Source organism: Terrapene carolina, unplaced genomic scaffold (assembly GCF_002925995.2).
Source record: "Terrapene carolina triunguis isolate 2854851 unplaced genomic scaffold, T_m_triunguis-2.0 Scaffold69, whole genome shotgun sequence".
Classification (NCBI taxonomy): Eukaryota; Metazoa; Chordata; order Testudines; family Emydidae; genus Terrapene; species Terrapene triunguis.
In genome coordinates this window covers 12,284,258-12,303,183 of record NW_020664420.1, presented here as the reverse complement: position 1 = coordinate 12,303,183, position 18,926 = coordinate 12,284,258, and the positions used below count along the sequence as shown (strand labels likewise).

At 38.7% G+C, this 18,926-nt stretch overlaps 1 protein-coding gene across 1 annotated transcript in view; it reads left to right on the top strand.

Moving 5' to 3' along the window:
- MBD2 (methyl-CpG binding domain protein 2) overlaps window positions 1-18,926 on the top strand; it is a 58,373-nt gene that overhangs the window by 1,011 nt on the left and 38,436 nt on the right. The window contains exon 2 of the mRNA XM_026649010.1: window positions 17,410-17,569. Coding sequence (XP_026504795.1) covers window positions 17,410-17,569 — 160 coding nt within the window. The remainder of the gene's footprint in view (window positions 1-17,409; window positions 17,570-18,926) is intronic.

Here is an 18,926-nt window from a genome sequence, read left to right as displayed (position 1 = left end):
TTTTACACTCCACCCTCTTATGTATATATTCTTATCTGAATTCTGTGTACGTGCATTTGCAAATTCAGACTTTATACTACAGGTGTGGCGGGCGTGCACAGGCTGTTAACAGTGCAGATGTTTAACTAGAGAAATCATCAAGCTTTGTTTCTGAAGCAGGAGTATTGTAAATTTGAATTCTGAAGCAAGGGCTTGTAGAGCTTGTACTGCAAGTGCAGCTATCAGCTGCAGTTTACGGCTGCAGTCCTGCAGTGCACTCCTTGCGGATGGACTAGTTGCAGCACCCCCATTGACTTCCATATGGAAGAGCCTGTGTGCTTATGCAACATCCCATTAAAGTCAGTCATGGTTTGTCCCCAACAGCTTATTGCAGAATCAGGTTCTAAAACACTTATAACATCTTTGAAGCTAAATGAGCCCCTGAGCAATAGGTGTTGCTTGTAAATGGTGCAAGCTGAATTGCTCTTGTTTTTTTCCTTTTGGGAAAATGAAATTAAATGGAATGCTCACAGCTGTGCTAAGAGAAACATGTCATAAACTTGGATCTCTTATTTTAAAACCAGTATTTTTAAACTTAGATTAAATACTGTTCACAAGTGAGCTTTTTCGTTCTAGCAAAATGTTTATCAATTTACTTGTTTTTACTCTCGATTCTAAAGTTGCTGAACTCCTTGAAGAGTTCACTTTTAGACAAGCAAATTGAAACACTGTTGTAAATTGAGTATGTGAAAACATGGGTGTTAGATGGACAATTTCTGTAACTATATTCGATACTACTGTTACAATTGCAACAATAATACAAAAACCCTACTCTTTCATTGTACTCTAATTCTTTGTAGGTGCCTCATTAGAGGCACTGAAAAACAACTTAGTTCTTTTCTCAAAAGAGAAAGGAAACAAACTATAAGTCTTGGTGCTTTGGCGTGTAGAACATACAGTCAGTCACAAGTCCACACTGCTCTGTTAAAAGAAACTCCCTTCTGTTATGGCCAACCTCTTACCCAGAGCGCTTCTATTTATGGCTGTCTCTAATGAGTCAAACCTGAAGGCCTCTCCCTAACTTTAAAGTAGTGTTTTGGGGCAGGGCTGACTCTCTTCTCTTAGCCCAGCAAAGGGCTAAGGGCTTAGCCTTTTCACTGTCCTACTGGGGGCAGTTTATTTGTCAATTTATTTAGAAGCCAGTTTTTATTAGCATTGCACATAGGATCATTTGACCCATCATGTGTTGCCACTAAACAAAAGAAGCATCTATACATGTGGAAGGGGGAGCATTGATTTCCATTAGCATTTTAAAAAAATCGTATTGGAAACCTCTTTATAAAGGAGTTTCATTTGCCATTGTTCTTTTATTACTGTCTTTGTCTGATTTGAGCTACTAACTGTACGCTAATATGGTGGCAGATGATTGGATAGCGTCTGGCATCCCGATCAGCTTTTCCTTGCTGTAGTACCACCTTATTGTGAAGCCAATCTGAAAGCTTAAACTTGAGGCCCACAATGTGATTCTTATTTTCTAAGTCGGTCCTTGTTGATTGTGGGCCTGGAGATGCACTTTACATGTAAAGTCACTGTTTGCAGATTTAAATGCCAGATTTTGCTTAAGATGAACATTTATTCTGGACAGTATTATTTTAATAGGAGCATTTGATTCAGAACAACTAAGTGATTACAGATATATCCTCAAACAACCATTTGGAAAAACACTACTTAAACGGTTTACTCCTATGTAACTGTTTCTGTCTTGCCAGAACTCTGGGGATCTTAATATGCTCAATTTTCTGTATTTTAGGTCCCTGGTTAAAATAGGGGGAGGACAAAACAGTTTAATTGAAATAAGCATTATGGCCAAGCTCTGCAAAGGTATCCATTGATTTCAGTGGAAGTTAAGAGCCTAAATACCTATGTGCATCTGGGTCCATACTACCAATTTTTCACCTTGATTCTGCAGTGAGCTGTGTGTGACCTCATTGTGGCTCTGTGGTGAGCTCACTGCAGAACTGGGGGCTTGTTTGTTTTTTCTAAAGGCAAGAAAAAACAGGAAAAAGTTTTAAAAGCAATTTCAGTAGCATAACCAACTAAGTAAATGATGGTGGCTAAGCAGAACTCTTACAGGATTGCAATATGTTGTAATCAATATGATATACATCTTGAAATCCACTTTGGTTCAGTATTGCATTACAGACTTTTAATATCAAATTCACATAACATGGTTTGGTAATTTGTTGGTCATGTGAACAAGCTGATAATACAGTGTAGACCCCTCAAGCACTTTTGTGTGGGACAGTGTCTGCCCTTCTTGTAGATTGATGCCAGTTAGTCCTACTGAGTTAATTTATAACTTCTATAATCCAACTACTTATTTAAAATATGGGTGGGGTGGAAATACTGCTTAAGAAATACTGTACCAGATGAAAATGTAGTTTTTAATTTTCATTAGTTGTGCACTGTGGTCCATATCTCAATAAGAAAAAGTTTTTTGCTTATGCTGGAAGCCATAATAAGAAACTCTGGGTTTTAAAAAATATATATTAAAGATGAAGAGGATTATAATCTGGTTTTTAACCTAAAAAGTCTGCCTTTTTTATCTGGGAAAGAATTAGGAGTAAATGGTTCAAATTTTAGGACTCGTTCCAGCATCGTCAGCACTGATGCAGATCTTCTGCCAAACCACCACAAAATTGAAATTAAAAATTTGCCAGGCAACTCGTGGCTTGCAATTTGGTGATTTCATTATACATGTCAGGGCATTAAAAATTGAGTAATTATTTATGTCAGGAGGAATAGTTTGTATTCAATCACTTGCTATATGACCTTCAATAAATCATTTAACGTCTCTGTACCTCAGTTTCCCCATCTCTAATAGTACCAATCATATAGGGATGTTTGGATAGCTAATATTTGTAAAGTGCTTTATAATAATCAGATGGATGGCACTAATGAAGTGCTAAAGTATAATTATATTAAAAATATGGGGGGGGAAACAGGAATATTTTTTTTTTTTTTTTTTTTTTTTGGAATAAGAAAAATAAGTGGCCTGCCTTCACTTAGTGCCGCTTTGTATATGAATACATTGTTGTTTTGTTTTAATCTGTGGATATAGAAGACATTGATTAGAAAGTAAAGGGAAATAGTAATGAGAATACAGGTCATGCACAGTAGATTCCATATCCTCGGCTCTGATCTTGCAGATGGTTACAGTGGGATGTATAGCACTCGCACTTACATTACACACATTCTTAACTGTATTCCTGTGGAAGTCAAGAGGACTACTCACGCAAAATATATAAAAAGTGTGTAGTAGTGTTTAGCACATTGTGCAGCGTTTGTCTAGGAAATGTAACTTTGTCTAATTCCATTCAGTTTCAGCTGTGAGGCAAATGTCAGTAATACCATATTTAAAGTAAAAGAAAATCCAGTAAGGTAAATCAGCATGGGCCAAATACATTTAAACAGCCTATGACTCTAGGGTTCTTCAGTGATGCTTTCCTCAGGGCAGCTCAGAACTAGCTACTGTGTTACCCCTCTGCCTTAGAGAGAGTGAGCTTTGCTGGAAATTAGACTGCATCAGCTCCATTCCACACCAGTCTTGACTGCTTCACCAGCAAAATCCTCAAGACTCTGCCAATCTTAACTTTGTCTTGCTGGTAACCATCGGTCAACCCCAGTGCCTGAGTTCCCCAGAGACCTCTCTCTGTAGTGTCCCGTCCCGCTTAAAGAGACAGTGTACACACCCGCCTGCTAGGTTAGCTGAGAACTTACTCTATACGTCAATATAATATCAGTGACATGGCTAATAGTAAAACTAAAAATAACTTTATTAATACAGGACAGAGATTTAAGTGATGCTAAGCAAGAGAAAAAGAGACAGGTATGGTTTCAACCAAACAAAACACGCTTTCTAGTGACTAAAACTTACTAAAATTAAGTTACCATTTTTGTGTAAGCAGTTTTCTCATTTACATCAGGTTACCAGCAACTCTAGCACTCCAGGTCAGAGGATCCTATTTTCACAGAATCAGAGGGTGCTGTCCCCTTTTGTTCCCTACGTGATAGATAACTAAGGAGTTCCCTTTCCTTCCTCTTATAATTCAGAAAACCTTTGAAATGTATTCTTTGAAAAATAAACCCCGACAAAGTTCATCTCCCATGGTGCTTGTTTTTCAGGGTGCAGGAGCCAAACCCCCTTTTCATCCGTCTGGTCAATTCGCTTTCTTGATTGGCCTGAATACTTTGTTAACTTAGATGCAAATGTACTTCCCTTGTCTCCAGTTTGCAAAGCTGGACTCAGACAGGTAAATCCACATTCTTTTGTCTAAGGAAGGCTTGTTTATCAGGTCTGCCCCCAAAACATATTTTAGAAACATATTTCCAGCACACATTCATAACTCTTCACACATTATCTCTATGTACATCACACAGTGATATTTGTGAGCAGCATGTCACCAGTTTTTATATACCTACTCAATACACTTATTTTAGGGTATAGTAATATTGTATACAGCAGTTGATTCAACTACTTATTCTTTGGTGTTCAGACCCTCTGTTCTCCCCTGTGGTATCTGGACTCTGATTGTCACCTCTTCTTAAAGGAATGAATGAATACATTGCTAATGATGGCAATTGGGTATGAAGTGATTTTTATCATGCCTTTTACAGTTGTATTTAATCTGATCTTTTAAATCTAAATTAACTATTGTATAAAAGATAACAAACTTTCAGGATTTGGCTGTAGCCAAGTAAGATTAATGTTTGATTAGATACTGAAAAGTGACTTTTAACAATGGCTCCTTTTTATTCGATAGATCTGTTCCCTTTGTGCATTCAAAGCCAGATCTTATTTTAATGACAAAAATAAGTTTTGTACTGTTTTTTTCCTCCTTTTAGCAAAACAGAGCCAGAACAACTGTGGAAATGTGAGTTGCATTCTAGTCTCTTGTGTATCATCAGCAGAATTGTCTACTTTCATTTTCAATGAGTTATGTTTGTGCAAACCATTGAAAAAAATGGGTTTGCACAGGTATCACTCATGGCATAATTTGATGATAATGGCCGTGCACAGGTGTCACTGAGGGCCTAGTTTGGCCTGCAGAGACTTTAATAGTGATGATACATTGGAATAAAAAATGCAGCTCTTTTGTAGATGAAATTAAGGTTATAGGCTGATGTTTAGGGAGAAAAAAAAATCTGTTGGTAAACTGAGCCTCTTTGATACAGAAATCATTATGACAAGAAACATGGCATCAGAGAGAAATTTTGGAAACCCGAGATGCCATTTTCAGAGTAAACCCACACTTTAAATTTTCAAATCCATATTTCAGGTTGCTATCTGTAATATGTATATGTTTTAATATGCACATATCCATGGATAAATATATTAGTTATTAAATGTTTGAGATTTGATTTAAAAATAAGAAATATTTGAAATAAAGCAAAAGATTGTCCTGCTCTATTGAAACAAAGTAACCGCCTCTCATTCATTAGACATGTTTATTCACTCTACAATGCTAAAAAGTGCAAATGGCATTTGACAGTTAAAAGAATACATGAATTCAGTTTGTGGTTATACTGCCAATACCATAAACTAAATTGTAAGTTTATATCATGTTGGGTGGTGGATGGGGTGGATAATTACATCAGTACCTAAAAAGAAACAGGTCTTTTCTTGAATAGCTTTGTAACAGATAATCATAGACTTCCTTTGATTCTACGAATTTGTGGTAGGCGATCTTTCTTTCTTTTTTAAATAAAAGCTTGTTGAAAGTGAAATTATGGGGGAATTTCATCGTTGTTGGACATGTGGCTCCCCAGAGTGTGTGTGTGTGTGTGTGTACGCGTGCATGCATGTATGTATGTTTTGCTTATGTGCCTCATCTGAAATCCAAACACAGCAATAAAAATGACTCTGCACTCATCTACACTATATATTGCTGTGTCGGTTTGGGATATGACTTTTTTATTTTTAAACCCAATATAGCTATATGAACCCTAATATGGATGCAGTTTTATCTGTATAACTGTGCTTATATGGTAAACTTTATAGTGGTTTGAGGCACTGAATCCACACTAGGAGGATTTTGCCAAAATATTTAGACAGCAAAACCATCCTAGTGTAGAAAGGGCCTTACATATTTCTACATATTAAGAAGTTACTTTAAAAACTGAACTGTTTGTTGTCCACTAAAATTGAAAAGTAGCTTTTGTTTCTTGAAAGAAAATGTAAACAAATCAAGATCAAGTAGTGGCTTTACTTACCCTGCTATTGTTTTGAAAGTAGCACTTTGAGATTAACAACCTCTTTAATAGATTCCAATAGGCTTTTTAAGGGCACGTCTTCACTGGCAACGTCAAAGCGAACGTGGTTTCTGTAGTCGCAGCATAGCACTGGCGCTCTAAAAAACCCACTTCCATGAGGGGCATGGCTACCAGCGCTGGGGGCATGGCTACATTGGCACTTTACAGCACTGAAATTTGCAGTGGTCAGGGGTGTGTTTTTTTTCACACCCCTGAGCGAGAAAGTTGCAGTGCTGTAAAGTGCCAGTGTAGACAAGCCCTAAGTGCAACTACAAAAGCTGGACCAGTCTAGGCACCATTGCTTTGACACTATTTTGGTACATAGGCAGATGGACGTTGCTTTGACACTACTTCTGGATGTTTGTTTTGTGGTTTGATACTAAAGCAAATATTTAGGTGTTCCAACAACATTTGGATTAGCATGATTCTGTGCTCTTCCAAACAATAGATAGTTCAACAGCTTTGCATATCTCTTTAATAGACTTACTTGTGTAATTAGTCTTAGTTCGTTTACTATTAGCTAAGTCCCCAGTCCTGAAAATGGTACTGACCCCTATATTCTCAGGGAACCCTATTCGAGTCACTGGGGCTCCACGGAGGTGCAGAGGTCCACCTGCATGGAACAAATTGTAGGATTGGGGGCTAAATGTAAGTAATTTGTCTCCTACCCCATCTGTTTGTCTAAAAGTGCCAGCTTCCATCACCTGTGAACTTTTCCTCTGCTCCTGTCTCTCTCTTTTCCACACTGTTCCCAATTCACTGAATGACTTCCTTTTTCCATTTTATCAAGCCACCACTACCATCTCATTCTTCATATCTGTTCTAAAACTCTCTACTTCTCTTTTGAAGCCCATAAACTCACATCTTATTAAAAAAAAAACAACAACAAACCTGTATCTTAACATCTGGATTTCTAGTATTTTCTGTTTTCTTAAAGACCTTTCTGTTCTGAAAAAAGTTATATAATGTACAGTGATACACATTGTTAATGCTAAGCAAACAATAGATAATTGTCACTGGGATTTTCTTTAAAGCTCTATTTAAGAAATTATATTTTGATTCTGGTGGATTGGTCAATCTTTTTTAACTTAGCAGCAGCAGCAGGCATTAGAATTTACTTACCCATGTCACCTGACCAAAAGTTTCTAGCAGCAGTTCTGCCACCTCTGTAGAGATGCATAATATTAGGTTCAAGTGGCCTCTGGGTTTTCTGTCACATTATTGAGCTTTAACATCCAGTCTTCCTTTTGTTGTCTGTCCATTGAGGGATAAATGTTACCAAGGAGGCTTCATCTTTCACGAGACTGAACAATTAGACATCAGGTTGCTCTTGATCCAAATTGGGCTGTGCAGCAGGACTATATACTACTTAGGCAGATTCTGATGGTTCAATAAATATTCAGAAAGTGTGAACAGCACATGTGCAGTCCTGACAGTAGTAGCTGTGAGGCGATGGAGAATGGTCAGTTGCCCTGTGGGGATGGCAGATGCACAAGGAACTGTTAGAGCTTTGAGCATGACCAATGCACATGAAATCTTTGGAGTCTGTAGCTATTAAACTCTTAAAAAGTCTCTACTGAATGTGAACTGCAATTTTTTTATCAAAGGCTTATAACTTGGTGAAAGTTGGACGGATTTTCATAGGGACAGCACTGGCACAAAGACCAGATTACAAGTCCCTGCAGCAGAGGATGGGGATGCTAGAACTGTTCAAATAAGATTGCCTCAAGCTGAATTTCTTTAGAAGATTTCAGCCAAAATAGTTCAGCCATTTCTGAGAACAAAGCTAGTGAATAATATGTTGTTTTGCCCATACTAATAAATTCTGGCAGACACCCAATGTCAAAAATTTCAGCCCAAATGGTTTAATAGTTGGCATAGTTATAAGCAACTGAAAACAGGGTCTTAAAATGGGAAGTTGTTGGGCAGCCTTAATAATTTTGTAATGTACATCTTGAGTCTTGGGGGTCAAATAGACTACCCTGTATATTACTGAATTTCACTTCACTGTGAAATTTTAAATTGTATTATTGCTTGGCAGGTCATTAGATTATTGGGGAAGAGCTGAGAAAATAGCTCTGAAAGACATATCTGTATTTACATAATTTTGCATTTTAGAGGCCTGTACTGTTTTATAGTAACTTTAACCCTCCCAGTTGATTCAAGGTGTTTAAAACTTCATTTTGAAGTAGTGTATTTTAACATCCAGCCATTCAGTTTGTAGGGAAAAATATCTTCACCTTTCAGTCTAGTGTAAGTCAATTCTAGACTTCATAATATTAGTGAAAATGGTATTTTAGATGTTATTCCAGGTAAATATTCTTTATTTTGTGCATTTTAATTGGTCATGTTGATATACTGTGTGTTGTGTTGAATATACTGTGTCTAAAACTATGGGTAAATTTAGAACACTTCAAGTGTTAGTGTATATCTCAAACCTGAGATAATGAAGTTTTTATTTAAACAGTAATGCAGCAAATGCAATGTTTATTCGGTATATAAAAACTTTATTGAACACTGACTTCAGTTATGCCTTTTTTCTTCTTAAGATATAAACATTGTTTCCTTAATTTGCTTTTTTAGTAAAAGTATGCTTCTGAATATTGGAGAACTCTTTTTTGTTTCTTTGTTGGTGTTCATTAGTTGAATAGTTTATTTGATGTTTTTTCTGTATCTTGTATAAACTTGAATTTGGTATTTTGCATACACTGGGCTTCATGTTTCTGTATAATTTAATTTAATCTTGGAAATCCAAATTCTCTGTTTTTGGGACACACTTTAATTTAATAAAATATTAATGCTTCCTCCCTGCCCCAGTATCCTAATATAAGTCATGCGGTATGACTTCTGGTTGCATGAATAAAGTCACTGTAAAATCATAGAATGTTTATGATGTGTGCATAAAGGCAAATTGTATTAGTTCTTTTCCTAGCTGTGTAAGTTCTCTTTAACTATTTTAGGAAGCTATGTTTAACTTTCCCACATATGGAGATCTATTTAACCATTGTGAACCTAGTATGTCTCATTTTGAGTCTTTATGTCCTGAGCATATCTAAAAGTTCTAAGGAATCTTGTGATAATTCAATGTTCCATTAACTGTGAGACTGTTTACATATGCCCAATACCACATACATTCTTTGCTGCTCTGAAGAGTGGGACATATGTGCTAATTATCTCACTTATGTTTCAAAAAGTGTAAACGTTTTTGAAATGTAGATTCCTGGTGTCACAAACTACTGTGGGATAGCCATTAAAAACAATCACTTTCACTACTTATAGCTACAATGGTAGGCTTTTCATAATATGAATTAGCAAAGGCATGTGGTATTGGGAAACTTTGGAAAGCTATCTTTTCAATCAATTTTTAAATAATTTCTCAACAACACATTACTAGCATATATTTCAAACAAGGAACTTTCCAATGGCCTTTGAGCCATCTGAACAACCATGGGATCTCCATAAAACTTTTATTATATTGTTGTACTTTTCACCATATGCTGCTGTAAATTGGGAACAACTCCACTGAAGTCAGTGTATTTACACTCATATGAAAAAGGTGCAAGTGAGAGGCAGGCTGGTCCAGTGGTTAGAGTGCTAGTCTGGGACTTGGGAGATACAGATTCAATTCACTGCTTTGCTGCTGACTTCCTATCACTTAGGCCCAGATTTTTAAACATATGTAGGCATTGCTGTGCTCTGCATTGCTATGCCTAGCTGACTTTAGGAGCCTATGTGTCATTTTCAAAAGAGACTCAGGTACTTAGGAGCCTTTTTAAAATGAGGCTGAGGGGTTCTTTACATGGGGAAGTTACTGTACAGTGAGGTAGGGTTTGAATTTAAAGTGCACTAGGTACTCCATACTATCTCCCTGTGCGGACACTCTTACTGCACACTAAGAGTGTTTGTGCACATTAGCTCTTTGGAAGTGCCTGAGGGCATTTTTAGTGTGCAGTTACAGCGTCCACATGGGGAGTGTGACAGGATTTCCGAGGTGTAGCCTGGGACTGGTGTGCCCCTTAACTATCCATCTTGGGCTGTCTCTCACAATGCTTTGCTAGCAACAAGCAACAAACCCCTCTAGGTGCTGTTATCACTCAGCACAACCACATATGGAGCCCCATACCCAACTAGATTGCATGAATGCTCCCAGAGCCACTCATGAATCACACAAAGAAAGCCACCAGCCAAATCCCCCCAGCTCTCAGCCTTGTACCTCAGGAATATACTGTACCATCTTGCATGGCTCAAGACCCTTTCTTGAGCAATGCAAGTTTATTAATTGGTTCACCACTTCATCAATGGAAAGTGGATATATACCAGCCTTTGTAAACCTGAGCAGATTTACTAAGCACTTCAGCCAAAGTCACTGGTAAAGATAAACAGTAAAACAAATTTATTGATTAAAAAAGGTAGATTTTAAGTAATAATAAGTGATAGTTACCAAATAAACAAAATAAGCACACAATCTAAATCCTAAACCTGTAAGACACTAGGCGATATTTAGGTCAAGCAGTTTACTCACCCCACTTGATGTTACAGTTCATAGTACACAGGTTTCACCCTTGAAACCTGAGCCAGTCTCCTCTGTTGCAGTCTTCAGTCTTCTGAGTGTCCTTGTTGCTTGCAGTGTAGGTGGGGGGAGGAGAAAAGGCCAAATGGGGATCATAACCTTTCCCCTGATACCTCAAAGGGCATGCTTTATATGCAATATCACAGTTGTATATAGATTAGGAATATGGGGGTTACAGGGCGCTCCCCCGAAGTATAGAGTGTCACAGGGAGTTAATGTGGAGTTGCTAAATTTATACCCTGGCTCACTTCTAGGAATGCGCTCAGGCAGTTTAGCTTGATAGACCTCTAAAGTGCATTAAGCTTATGCACACACAGGCACATTTTGTGGGCAGTAAGAGTGTCCACACTGCTGGGGGCTTTGTTCCCAAGCTCTTAGGCTCCTAAGTCAGTTTAAAAAAATCTGTTTCAATTCTCCATCTGTAAAATGGGGATAATACATTTAAAAAGCGTGGGACCTTTGGTTGCTATGTTAATGGGGCTGGGTAATTACCAAAGATAAATATCAGAATCGGTTTATTCTGTGTGTATAGGTCTTTCTGACAGCAGCAGAAGACAGAAACTCTGAAATGTGAATGTAAAAGCATAGACACTGCTACAAGAGCTGTATTACCTGGGACCAATCTAACTTCTTAAAGTTGTCTAGGTTAGGGGATTGTCAAGCTTTGTCTTTCTTAGCCCTCTTCCCCCCCCCCCCCCACATGCTGTAAAAACTCCATGGTCCGCCTGTGCCACAACAACAACTTTTTCTTCTGCATATCCAGTAGATTAAAAGCCAGGGCTGGCATTGCGGGTAGCAAGCAGGGCAATCGCCTGGGGTCCCATGCCTCGGGGGCCCCCACAAAGCTAAGTTGCTCGGGCTTCGGCTTCAGCCCAGGGCAGTGGGGCTCAGGCTTTGGCTTCAGCCCCAGTCCTAAGTGAGTCTAATGCTGGCCCTGCTCTCTGGCTTATTTTGGCGGACACCCTGAAACCTGCTTGTGGGCCCTGGACCCCTGTTTGAGAACCACTGGTCTAGGTTAGGTTGATAGTTTCCCTTAACACCTTTCTTTCAATGAATGGGTACAGCAAAACAGCTTGTTATGCACTTTACTGGACTTCACACTCCAGAGCTTTTTATTAGGTGTCTGGAGAATAGATTTTGTATGCCTCTGCTGCACACCCTTCAGGTACTGATCAATATTTGATAATAGGCTCATTTGAAAATCCCAGCCTAAGGGAGCCAGGCACGTTACTCCCATTGGGTTTCACATTTCTTTAGACTCCTTTTGGAAATCTCAGCCCTGTTGGTAAAAGGAAGAGGCAAAGTGCCTCATCTGATTCAGAAAGAGGGAAGTGAGCTTGGGAAGTTATGTTGCTTACGATTTCTAGTCAGATTTTATATTTTGGGGGGGATGGGGACTAACTCTTCTGGCTTTTGTGTGTTGGACTTATCCTCAGAACACATCTTCATCTCTCCTTTTAGTGGTATGTTTGTAGAAAGAATAACACTTGAAGGTTCTGTAGGGATATGGAGTATTAGATCCTGCTTATGAAATAGAAACTTAAAGCCTCTATTTCTTTAAGTGTCTTCCTCAGCCTCAAATAGTCCCCCATGGTGCATTCCAGCAAAAATCTAACTGTATCATTTGTTCCCACATGAAGGACAATCGGTGGATTCTTTCCTGCTCCTATTAGGATCTTCTTCAGCTTCAGGTCCACATCCCTTATCTTAGCTCTCGGCAGACAGTACGCCCTTCTGTTCTGTGGATCAACTCTGGAGACGGGCCTCTCCATTTTTCTGAGTAGGGAGTCCCCAGTCTCACAGACCTGCCTCTTCCTGGTGTTGGTGTGGGTGTGATTCTCCGGCCTTCCCTCTACTGTTTTTTTTTTCCTGATTGTAAGTCCTCTTGTCTTTTGTTCTCACTTGCAATCTTCTGAGAGTCATCCTCGATCCTCTTGGGGCTCTAAACTCTGGGTGTCTCCATTTATTCTTTCCCTCTTCTTGTAAGACTAGCCATTCTTCTCTTCTTCTTCCTTGAACTCCTGTCTTCTATTACTGCCTGCTCTGCCCCATCTTCATTTTCCATCTCAGCAAACCTGTTTCTGAGTTCTATTTCTCCTTCACTAGCCAGTCTTTTTCTCTGCCTGGTTCTCGAAGTCACATGCTTCCTCTGGCCACTTACCTCATCCAGCAATCTACCCTCACAGTTCTCCAGTCCAGCTTGCATCTGTGAGTCTTGAGTTTTCTCTTCAGCCTCTTCTTGCCTTCCCTCCATCTGCTTAAATCCCTTTTGAAACTCAACCATGGTTTCTACCTGTGTCTCCAAACCTCGGATCTTTTCTTCCATCAGCTCTTCAGGCAGCACTTCATACAAACGAAGCACATTTCAGATACCGACTCCAGGATAATGTGCACTGTAGCTTCCACATCCAGTCATCTTCACTGACTCTTCCATTCCTTGGGTCACTACCACTGCTGCCTCTGTAGCTGTCCTAGCCTTTCCTCCTAAGCGCCTGTCAAGGAGAAAAAAGAAAACACACATATGCACATCCCCACCCTCAAATTCCCAATCAGACTCCCCTGTTTCCAGCTCTGTTTGCTGGCTCATGTGTTGCTGCTCCCATTTCTTGAAAATGTTTGAGATTTTGAAACTTGGTGGTTGAGAGAGACACCTCCCGCCAGTATAGCATATAGCCCAGTGATTAGGGCACTCACCTAGGACATGGGATACCTGTGACGCTTCCCGGGGTAGCCAGGGCTGTGAGGCACCTTGCTACCACCTGCCCTCAGCATGAGGAAACATTATCTGTACTTGCTGGGGGTCAGCTCCTCAACTCCACAGGCAACACAAGAACTTTGCTCTAGGCCTCTCAAGCCTGCTGTCTCCCTTGGAGTGTTCTGCTGGACACTCCCAGTATTCACAGATCTGTTGCTTCCGGAGAAACAGTACATCCCACCTTACCTCCACCTCAGATCACTTCTCCACTTAACACACAGCACTTAGATATGTTTTTATTGATATCAAGTATAAGGTTATTTAACAAAGCATAGAGATTCAATTACTAGCAAGTAGAAGTATTGGAAACAAATGGTTACACATGAAATAATATCATAACATACATTCTAAAACCTAAACTTAATTAACTAGATACTCTGAATGTCCTGTGAAGTAATGCTCATCCTTGCAGGATTTTACGGTCGGGTTTGGCTCTGATCCTCCTTTCATAAGACAAGTACACTGTCATCTTGCCTCCTAGGTGAAGGATCCTGTGTGTGTTTCCATGCATCCCCAGACATACCCAAACAATCCTTTGTCTTTAGTCATAAACAGGCCAAACAAACTAGTTTGTTTCATCCTGTGAATTTCCTCTTTTATAGATTTCACAAACTTTTCTTTTGCCTGTGACTCATTTTGCAAATAGGACTACATTGTGAGACACACATGACCAGACAGGGAGATTAACATCTGTTACCTTCTGCCTGAAAGGAACATGTCTCCTATTGACCTGTCTTATCTCCAAGACCTTAAGAACCTTCAGTATAGATACATAACTCCTTATATATTATCAATATATACATTTTGCAGTGATTATGGTGACAGTGGGCTACTGGCTCTTGCTAGAGACCTCACATGCCGCCTGTTGGTGAACTATTATGCATATATCTGACCCAGAGGGTCCCTGTAAAACCCTATGCAGCCCCGGTGCCCTCTGCCAGTTGGCACCAAGAGGTCCCTGGGTCAAGTCACTCTCTGCCTGATTTAGAACCTGGGTTAGGGTTAGGTGCGTGCCCAAACCACTAGATTATTGGCTTCTGGGGTCAGTGGCTGTGCGTTTCTGGTTTTGACCAGAAATACCATCCTGAAATTGAGAAACCTTTCTGATGAAAGTTTCATTGAAATTAATATGTTTGCACAAAATGTTTTGGTTTTGAAGATTCAGAATTTTCCATTGGAAAAAATGTTCTGGCAAAAAATCCCCAGCTATCTGTACAAGAGAATAAAGGTGACACAGAAAAAATGGAAAAAATAAGTGTTTCACCTAATTTTTTGCAAAGCGCATATAGATTATCCGGATTCTTTTGTAAGGTTGATAGCTACTCACTGAATCCATTTGTTCATCCCCAACTTTAATAACATTGGTTAAAATGTCTATATACACATGCACTAAGAATCTATAAAGCTACTAATTATTAAAAGCATGGTTTTGGAACAGAGAATATAGACTTTGATTGCAGGGTTGTGGTTAGTTTTTCTCTTCTGAGTGTCACTTTCATGTTTGTGAATAAAGCTGGGAGAGCAATTCACAACAAAATGACTTATCCAGCAAATTCACCTCTCTTCGTTTAGTCCGGGGTAGGCAACCTATGGCACGCGTGCCGAAGGCGGCACACGAGCTGATTTTCAGTGGCACTCACACTGCGGGTCCTGGCCACCAATCCGGGGGGCTCTGCATTTTAATTTAATTTTAAATAAAGTTTCTTAAACATTTTAAAAACCTTATTTACTTTACATACAATAGTTTAGTTATATCTTATAGACTTATAGAAAGAGACCTTCTAAAAACGTTAAAATATATTACTGGCACGCGAAACCTTAAATCAGAGTGAATAAATGAAGCCTCGGCACATCACTTCTGAAACGTTGCCGACCCCTGGTTTAGTCAGAAAACAGGAAATTTGGCAAACCTTTGTACACAGAAATTTGCTCACGTGAGTGTTGAGGGTAAACACATGGTCAAAGTGTCAAATAGTTTACATCTTTAATGTGGAAGTTTGTTGCCATATAAGCAACTTGCTTTTGTGTCTGATCTTTGATGTAGTATTTTTTTCCCACTGATTGAACTTAGAGCAATGACAGCCAGCCCTAGAACTAAAAATGTAGGAAGTTTATTTTGTTTTCTGTTCACATGTTAGTTTGGATTTTTTGTCTATGTTGCTGGTGGTTTACCAAAGCTAGACGATGTCCTCATTTTTTCCTGCACCCACATTCATGATTGGCTTCACATTGTAATGTCTTTTTTCCCTATTGAGCAGTGCTTTCACTCATCCTTTCTGTTAATTCTGGCTCTCCATAAGGCTGTATTATTTCAGATAATACCCATTTTCCTATATTTGTCTTATTTAGCTATTCCTTTGCAGTACATATTCTACAGTGCTGAATATCTTGTCAAACATGATTTTGAAAGAACAAACAGCTTTAGGCAACTTCTGAAGTGCTTTGCTTTTGTTAGTTTCCAGTGCAAAGCAGTCTGTCTGAAAATATCACCATGTTCTCAGTTAATTTAATTTGTGCACTTCAGTATCCTGGTGGCTCCTGTTTTTCACTGTATCATTGTTCAATAAGAATGCTATATTGGCACCACATATGACACTTGATTATTGCTTTGATGTAGTAAGAATATTTTATCCATGTTTCACAGCTATGCTGTGAGGAAGTCACAAGTTACTGTGTCATAGACCAGGAGTTTGTTTATAGTCTCTTAATACCTTGTTTCTGCCACACTTCTAAGTCTTATTAAGGCAGACTAATTTTTTCTAAGTTGACTTTCTTTCAGTGAATAATGGCTTGGCCCGTGGTCTTGAAAAGAGGTGCATTTGGGCAAAATCTTGTGCCCATTGGAGCTCCATTTAAGATGGTGGAGAGCTGCATGGGTGCAAGAGTCCATCTGTATGCACCTTGTTGAAAGTTAAGGGCTGTAGGTAGGGGGAAAAGAAAGTTCTGTAGCATGCAGATTGATAGAAATAACATTGTTTTAGGATGATGGTAAACCAAATGTTTGCAGATGGTGCTCAAAAGAGCAGGTGGGAATAGGGTAGTGTTGATAATTCATCAGCCAAATGGGGCAAATGGAACAATTCTAAATAAAGCCTCAAACAAAATATTGCTACAAACAGCATCATTTCATTTGATATGGTACATGCTGGTCCAAAGCTGTAACTATTCGCTTCATATCATACATCATTTATCTTGCTGCTTACTTGCTTACTGCTCAGTTTTTTCTCCACCCTCTGATACCAGCATTAGTGAGTGAATTATGTATATGGCGCCATGCTGTATTATATCCTATTTTTATACATGTGTATCAGTCTAATGGCATTGGAGATTTGAGATGGTTGGTCCATTAATGATTGGATTTAATGGATAGTCAGTTGAAGCCTAGTCTACTGCCCTATATCTTGTACAGAGCAAGTGACTTCCTGCAGTTGGACAGAATCTAATCTCTCATTGTGGGCTTTTTATACTTAGCTAGAGTAGCTGAAGCAATCATTTAGTTTGAATTTCCATTTAAAGATACCTTCCAAGCCGATAGTGCATACTTGTGTCCATCAGCCTGAAACATAGGTTAGAACCCTGAGCAAAGGATGGGACTGGATTTTAGGTGAGCGATGATACCTCGGCTCAATTGCCTAATACATGCGTAAATACACCATAATGAACATGATGCATGGAATAAAGATATGGAAGCTTCTTAAAGTATCGATTTAAAAAGGTATGAAACCTGTTCTAAGAAGTCAAAGCTGTATCATTTCGTAAAACAAAACATACTAAAGTGTTTTCTTCTTTTTAGTCCAAGTGGTAAGAAGTTCAGAAGCAAGCCTCAGTTGGCAAGATACCTGGGAAACACTGTTGATCTCAGCAGTTTTGACTTCAGAACGGGAAAGATGATGCCCAGTAAATTACAGAAGAACAAACAGAGACTAAGGAATGATTCTCTCAATCAAAATAAGGTTTGTTAGTAAATACACTGTGTTTAAGTGTATCTATGCTACTTCAGATCCTAAAATTGCCCTTTCCTCTAGAGCATTTAGCAATTTTTCTGCGTAAAGCAGCCTGCTGCTCAGGGTTGTGTGTGTCTGTGTATATTTATCTTTTTAGTTGTCATGCAGGTGTCGATTTTTTTTTTTTGATAGAGGCAATATTCTGGTACTACAAGGAACAATCAAGGTGAGGCTAAACCTGGAACATCAAATTTAAACAATAATTCAAGAGTTGGCCTCTGTGTGTGATTGAAAACAAATTTCAGTGGTGTTCATCTGATGACTGATAAGGCTTAAAGCACACTTCTAAATTAGACCTGTTAAGTTAGTTTGTGTCAAGAGATGATCCTGTTCACTTGTCCAGCTTTTGCCCTTGTTATGTTCATCTTCCTGTTCTGAGCTAAAATGTTTAATATTTTTCATATGTGCCAGGAAGCTTGTCTTTTGCGGCAGTTACATAATATTTATACAAATGTTGGTGTCTTTTAAAATTATGCATCCAAAAGAAGCAATTTTTTTAAAGATGGGGGTCTATGAAACGAGACCGCATCAGGCTTTTTTATTAATGGGAAAATATACTCCTTTTCTGGATAGTGGTTAGGAGAAAAAAAGGGGGAGGGCGGGGGGCTAAAGCACAGACAGGCAAAGATAATAGATGCAGCATGTTAGGAAAATGACCAATAAAGCCATGGCTGCTGACACCTAGATATCATAGTGACCGATGCAGTAAGGATGTTTATACTGTAAGGATTCTTTCCAAAAGTTGTCTGTTTGGGTTTTTAAAACAAGTTGCAATGTTTTCATTTAAATTGGCAATTATATATTTAGACAGTGCATGAAAATGCATAATAAGCTGCATCTGGTTTCCAGGACATGGATTCACAAGATTAAATTAATGGCAGATGACAGAAGGCATGGACCACACCGTTCATGCTGATCTTTTACATTTAATGTATGCGTTTAAAAAAAAAAAAACCACCACCCCACAGACATGCACTTTTTTGAAAGGGCAAGTAATAGAGGAATAGTACCAGGAAACTAATTCAGTAAGTTTTGCAGAATTTTATATATAAAAGTCTGGGCCACATTCTGATATTTACAATAGTGCAAATTGCGAATAATATTCTTGAAATCACAGAAACTATCCTGGGTTTACAGCAGTGTAAGTGAGATCAGAATCTACCCTACTATTTGTTCAGTTTCTTAGGCAAATATCATTTGTTAAGATCCTATGCTATTTAAAATCTGTACTTTGTGGGCTACTAGATTATTTCTTCAGTAGTTATTTCAGTAAAAAGGACTTTAAATTTAATCTTGAAGTTTGCTA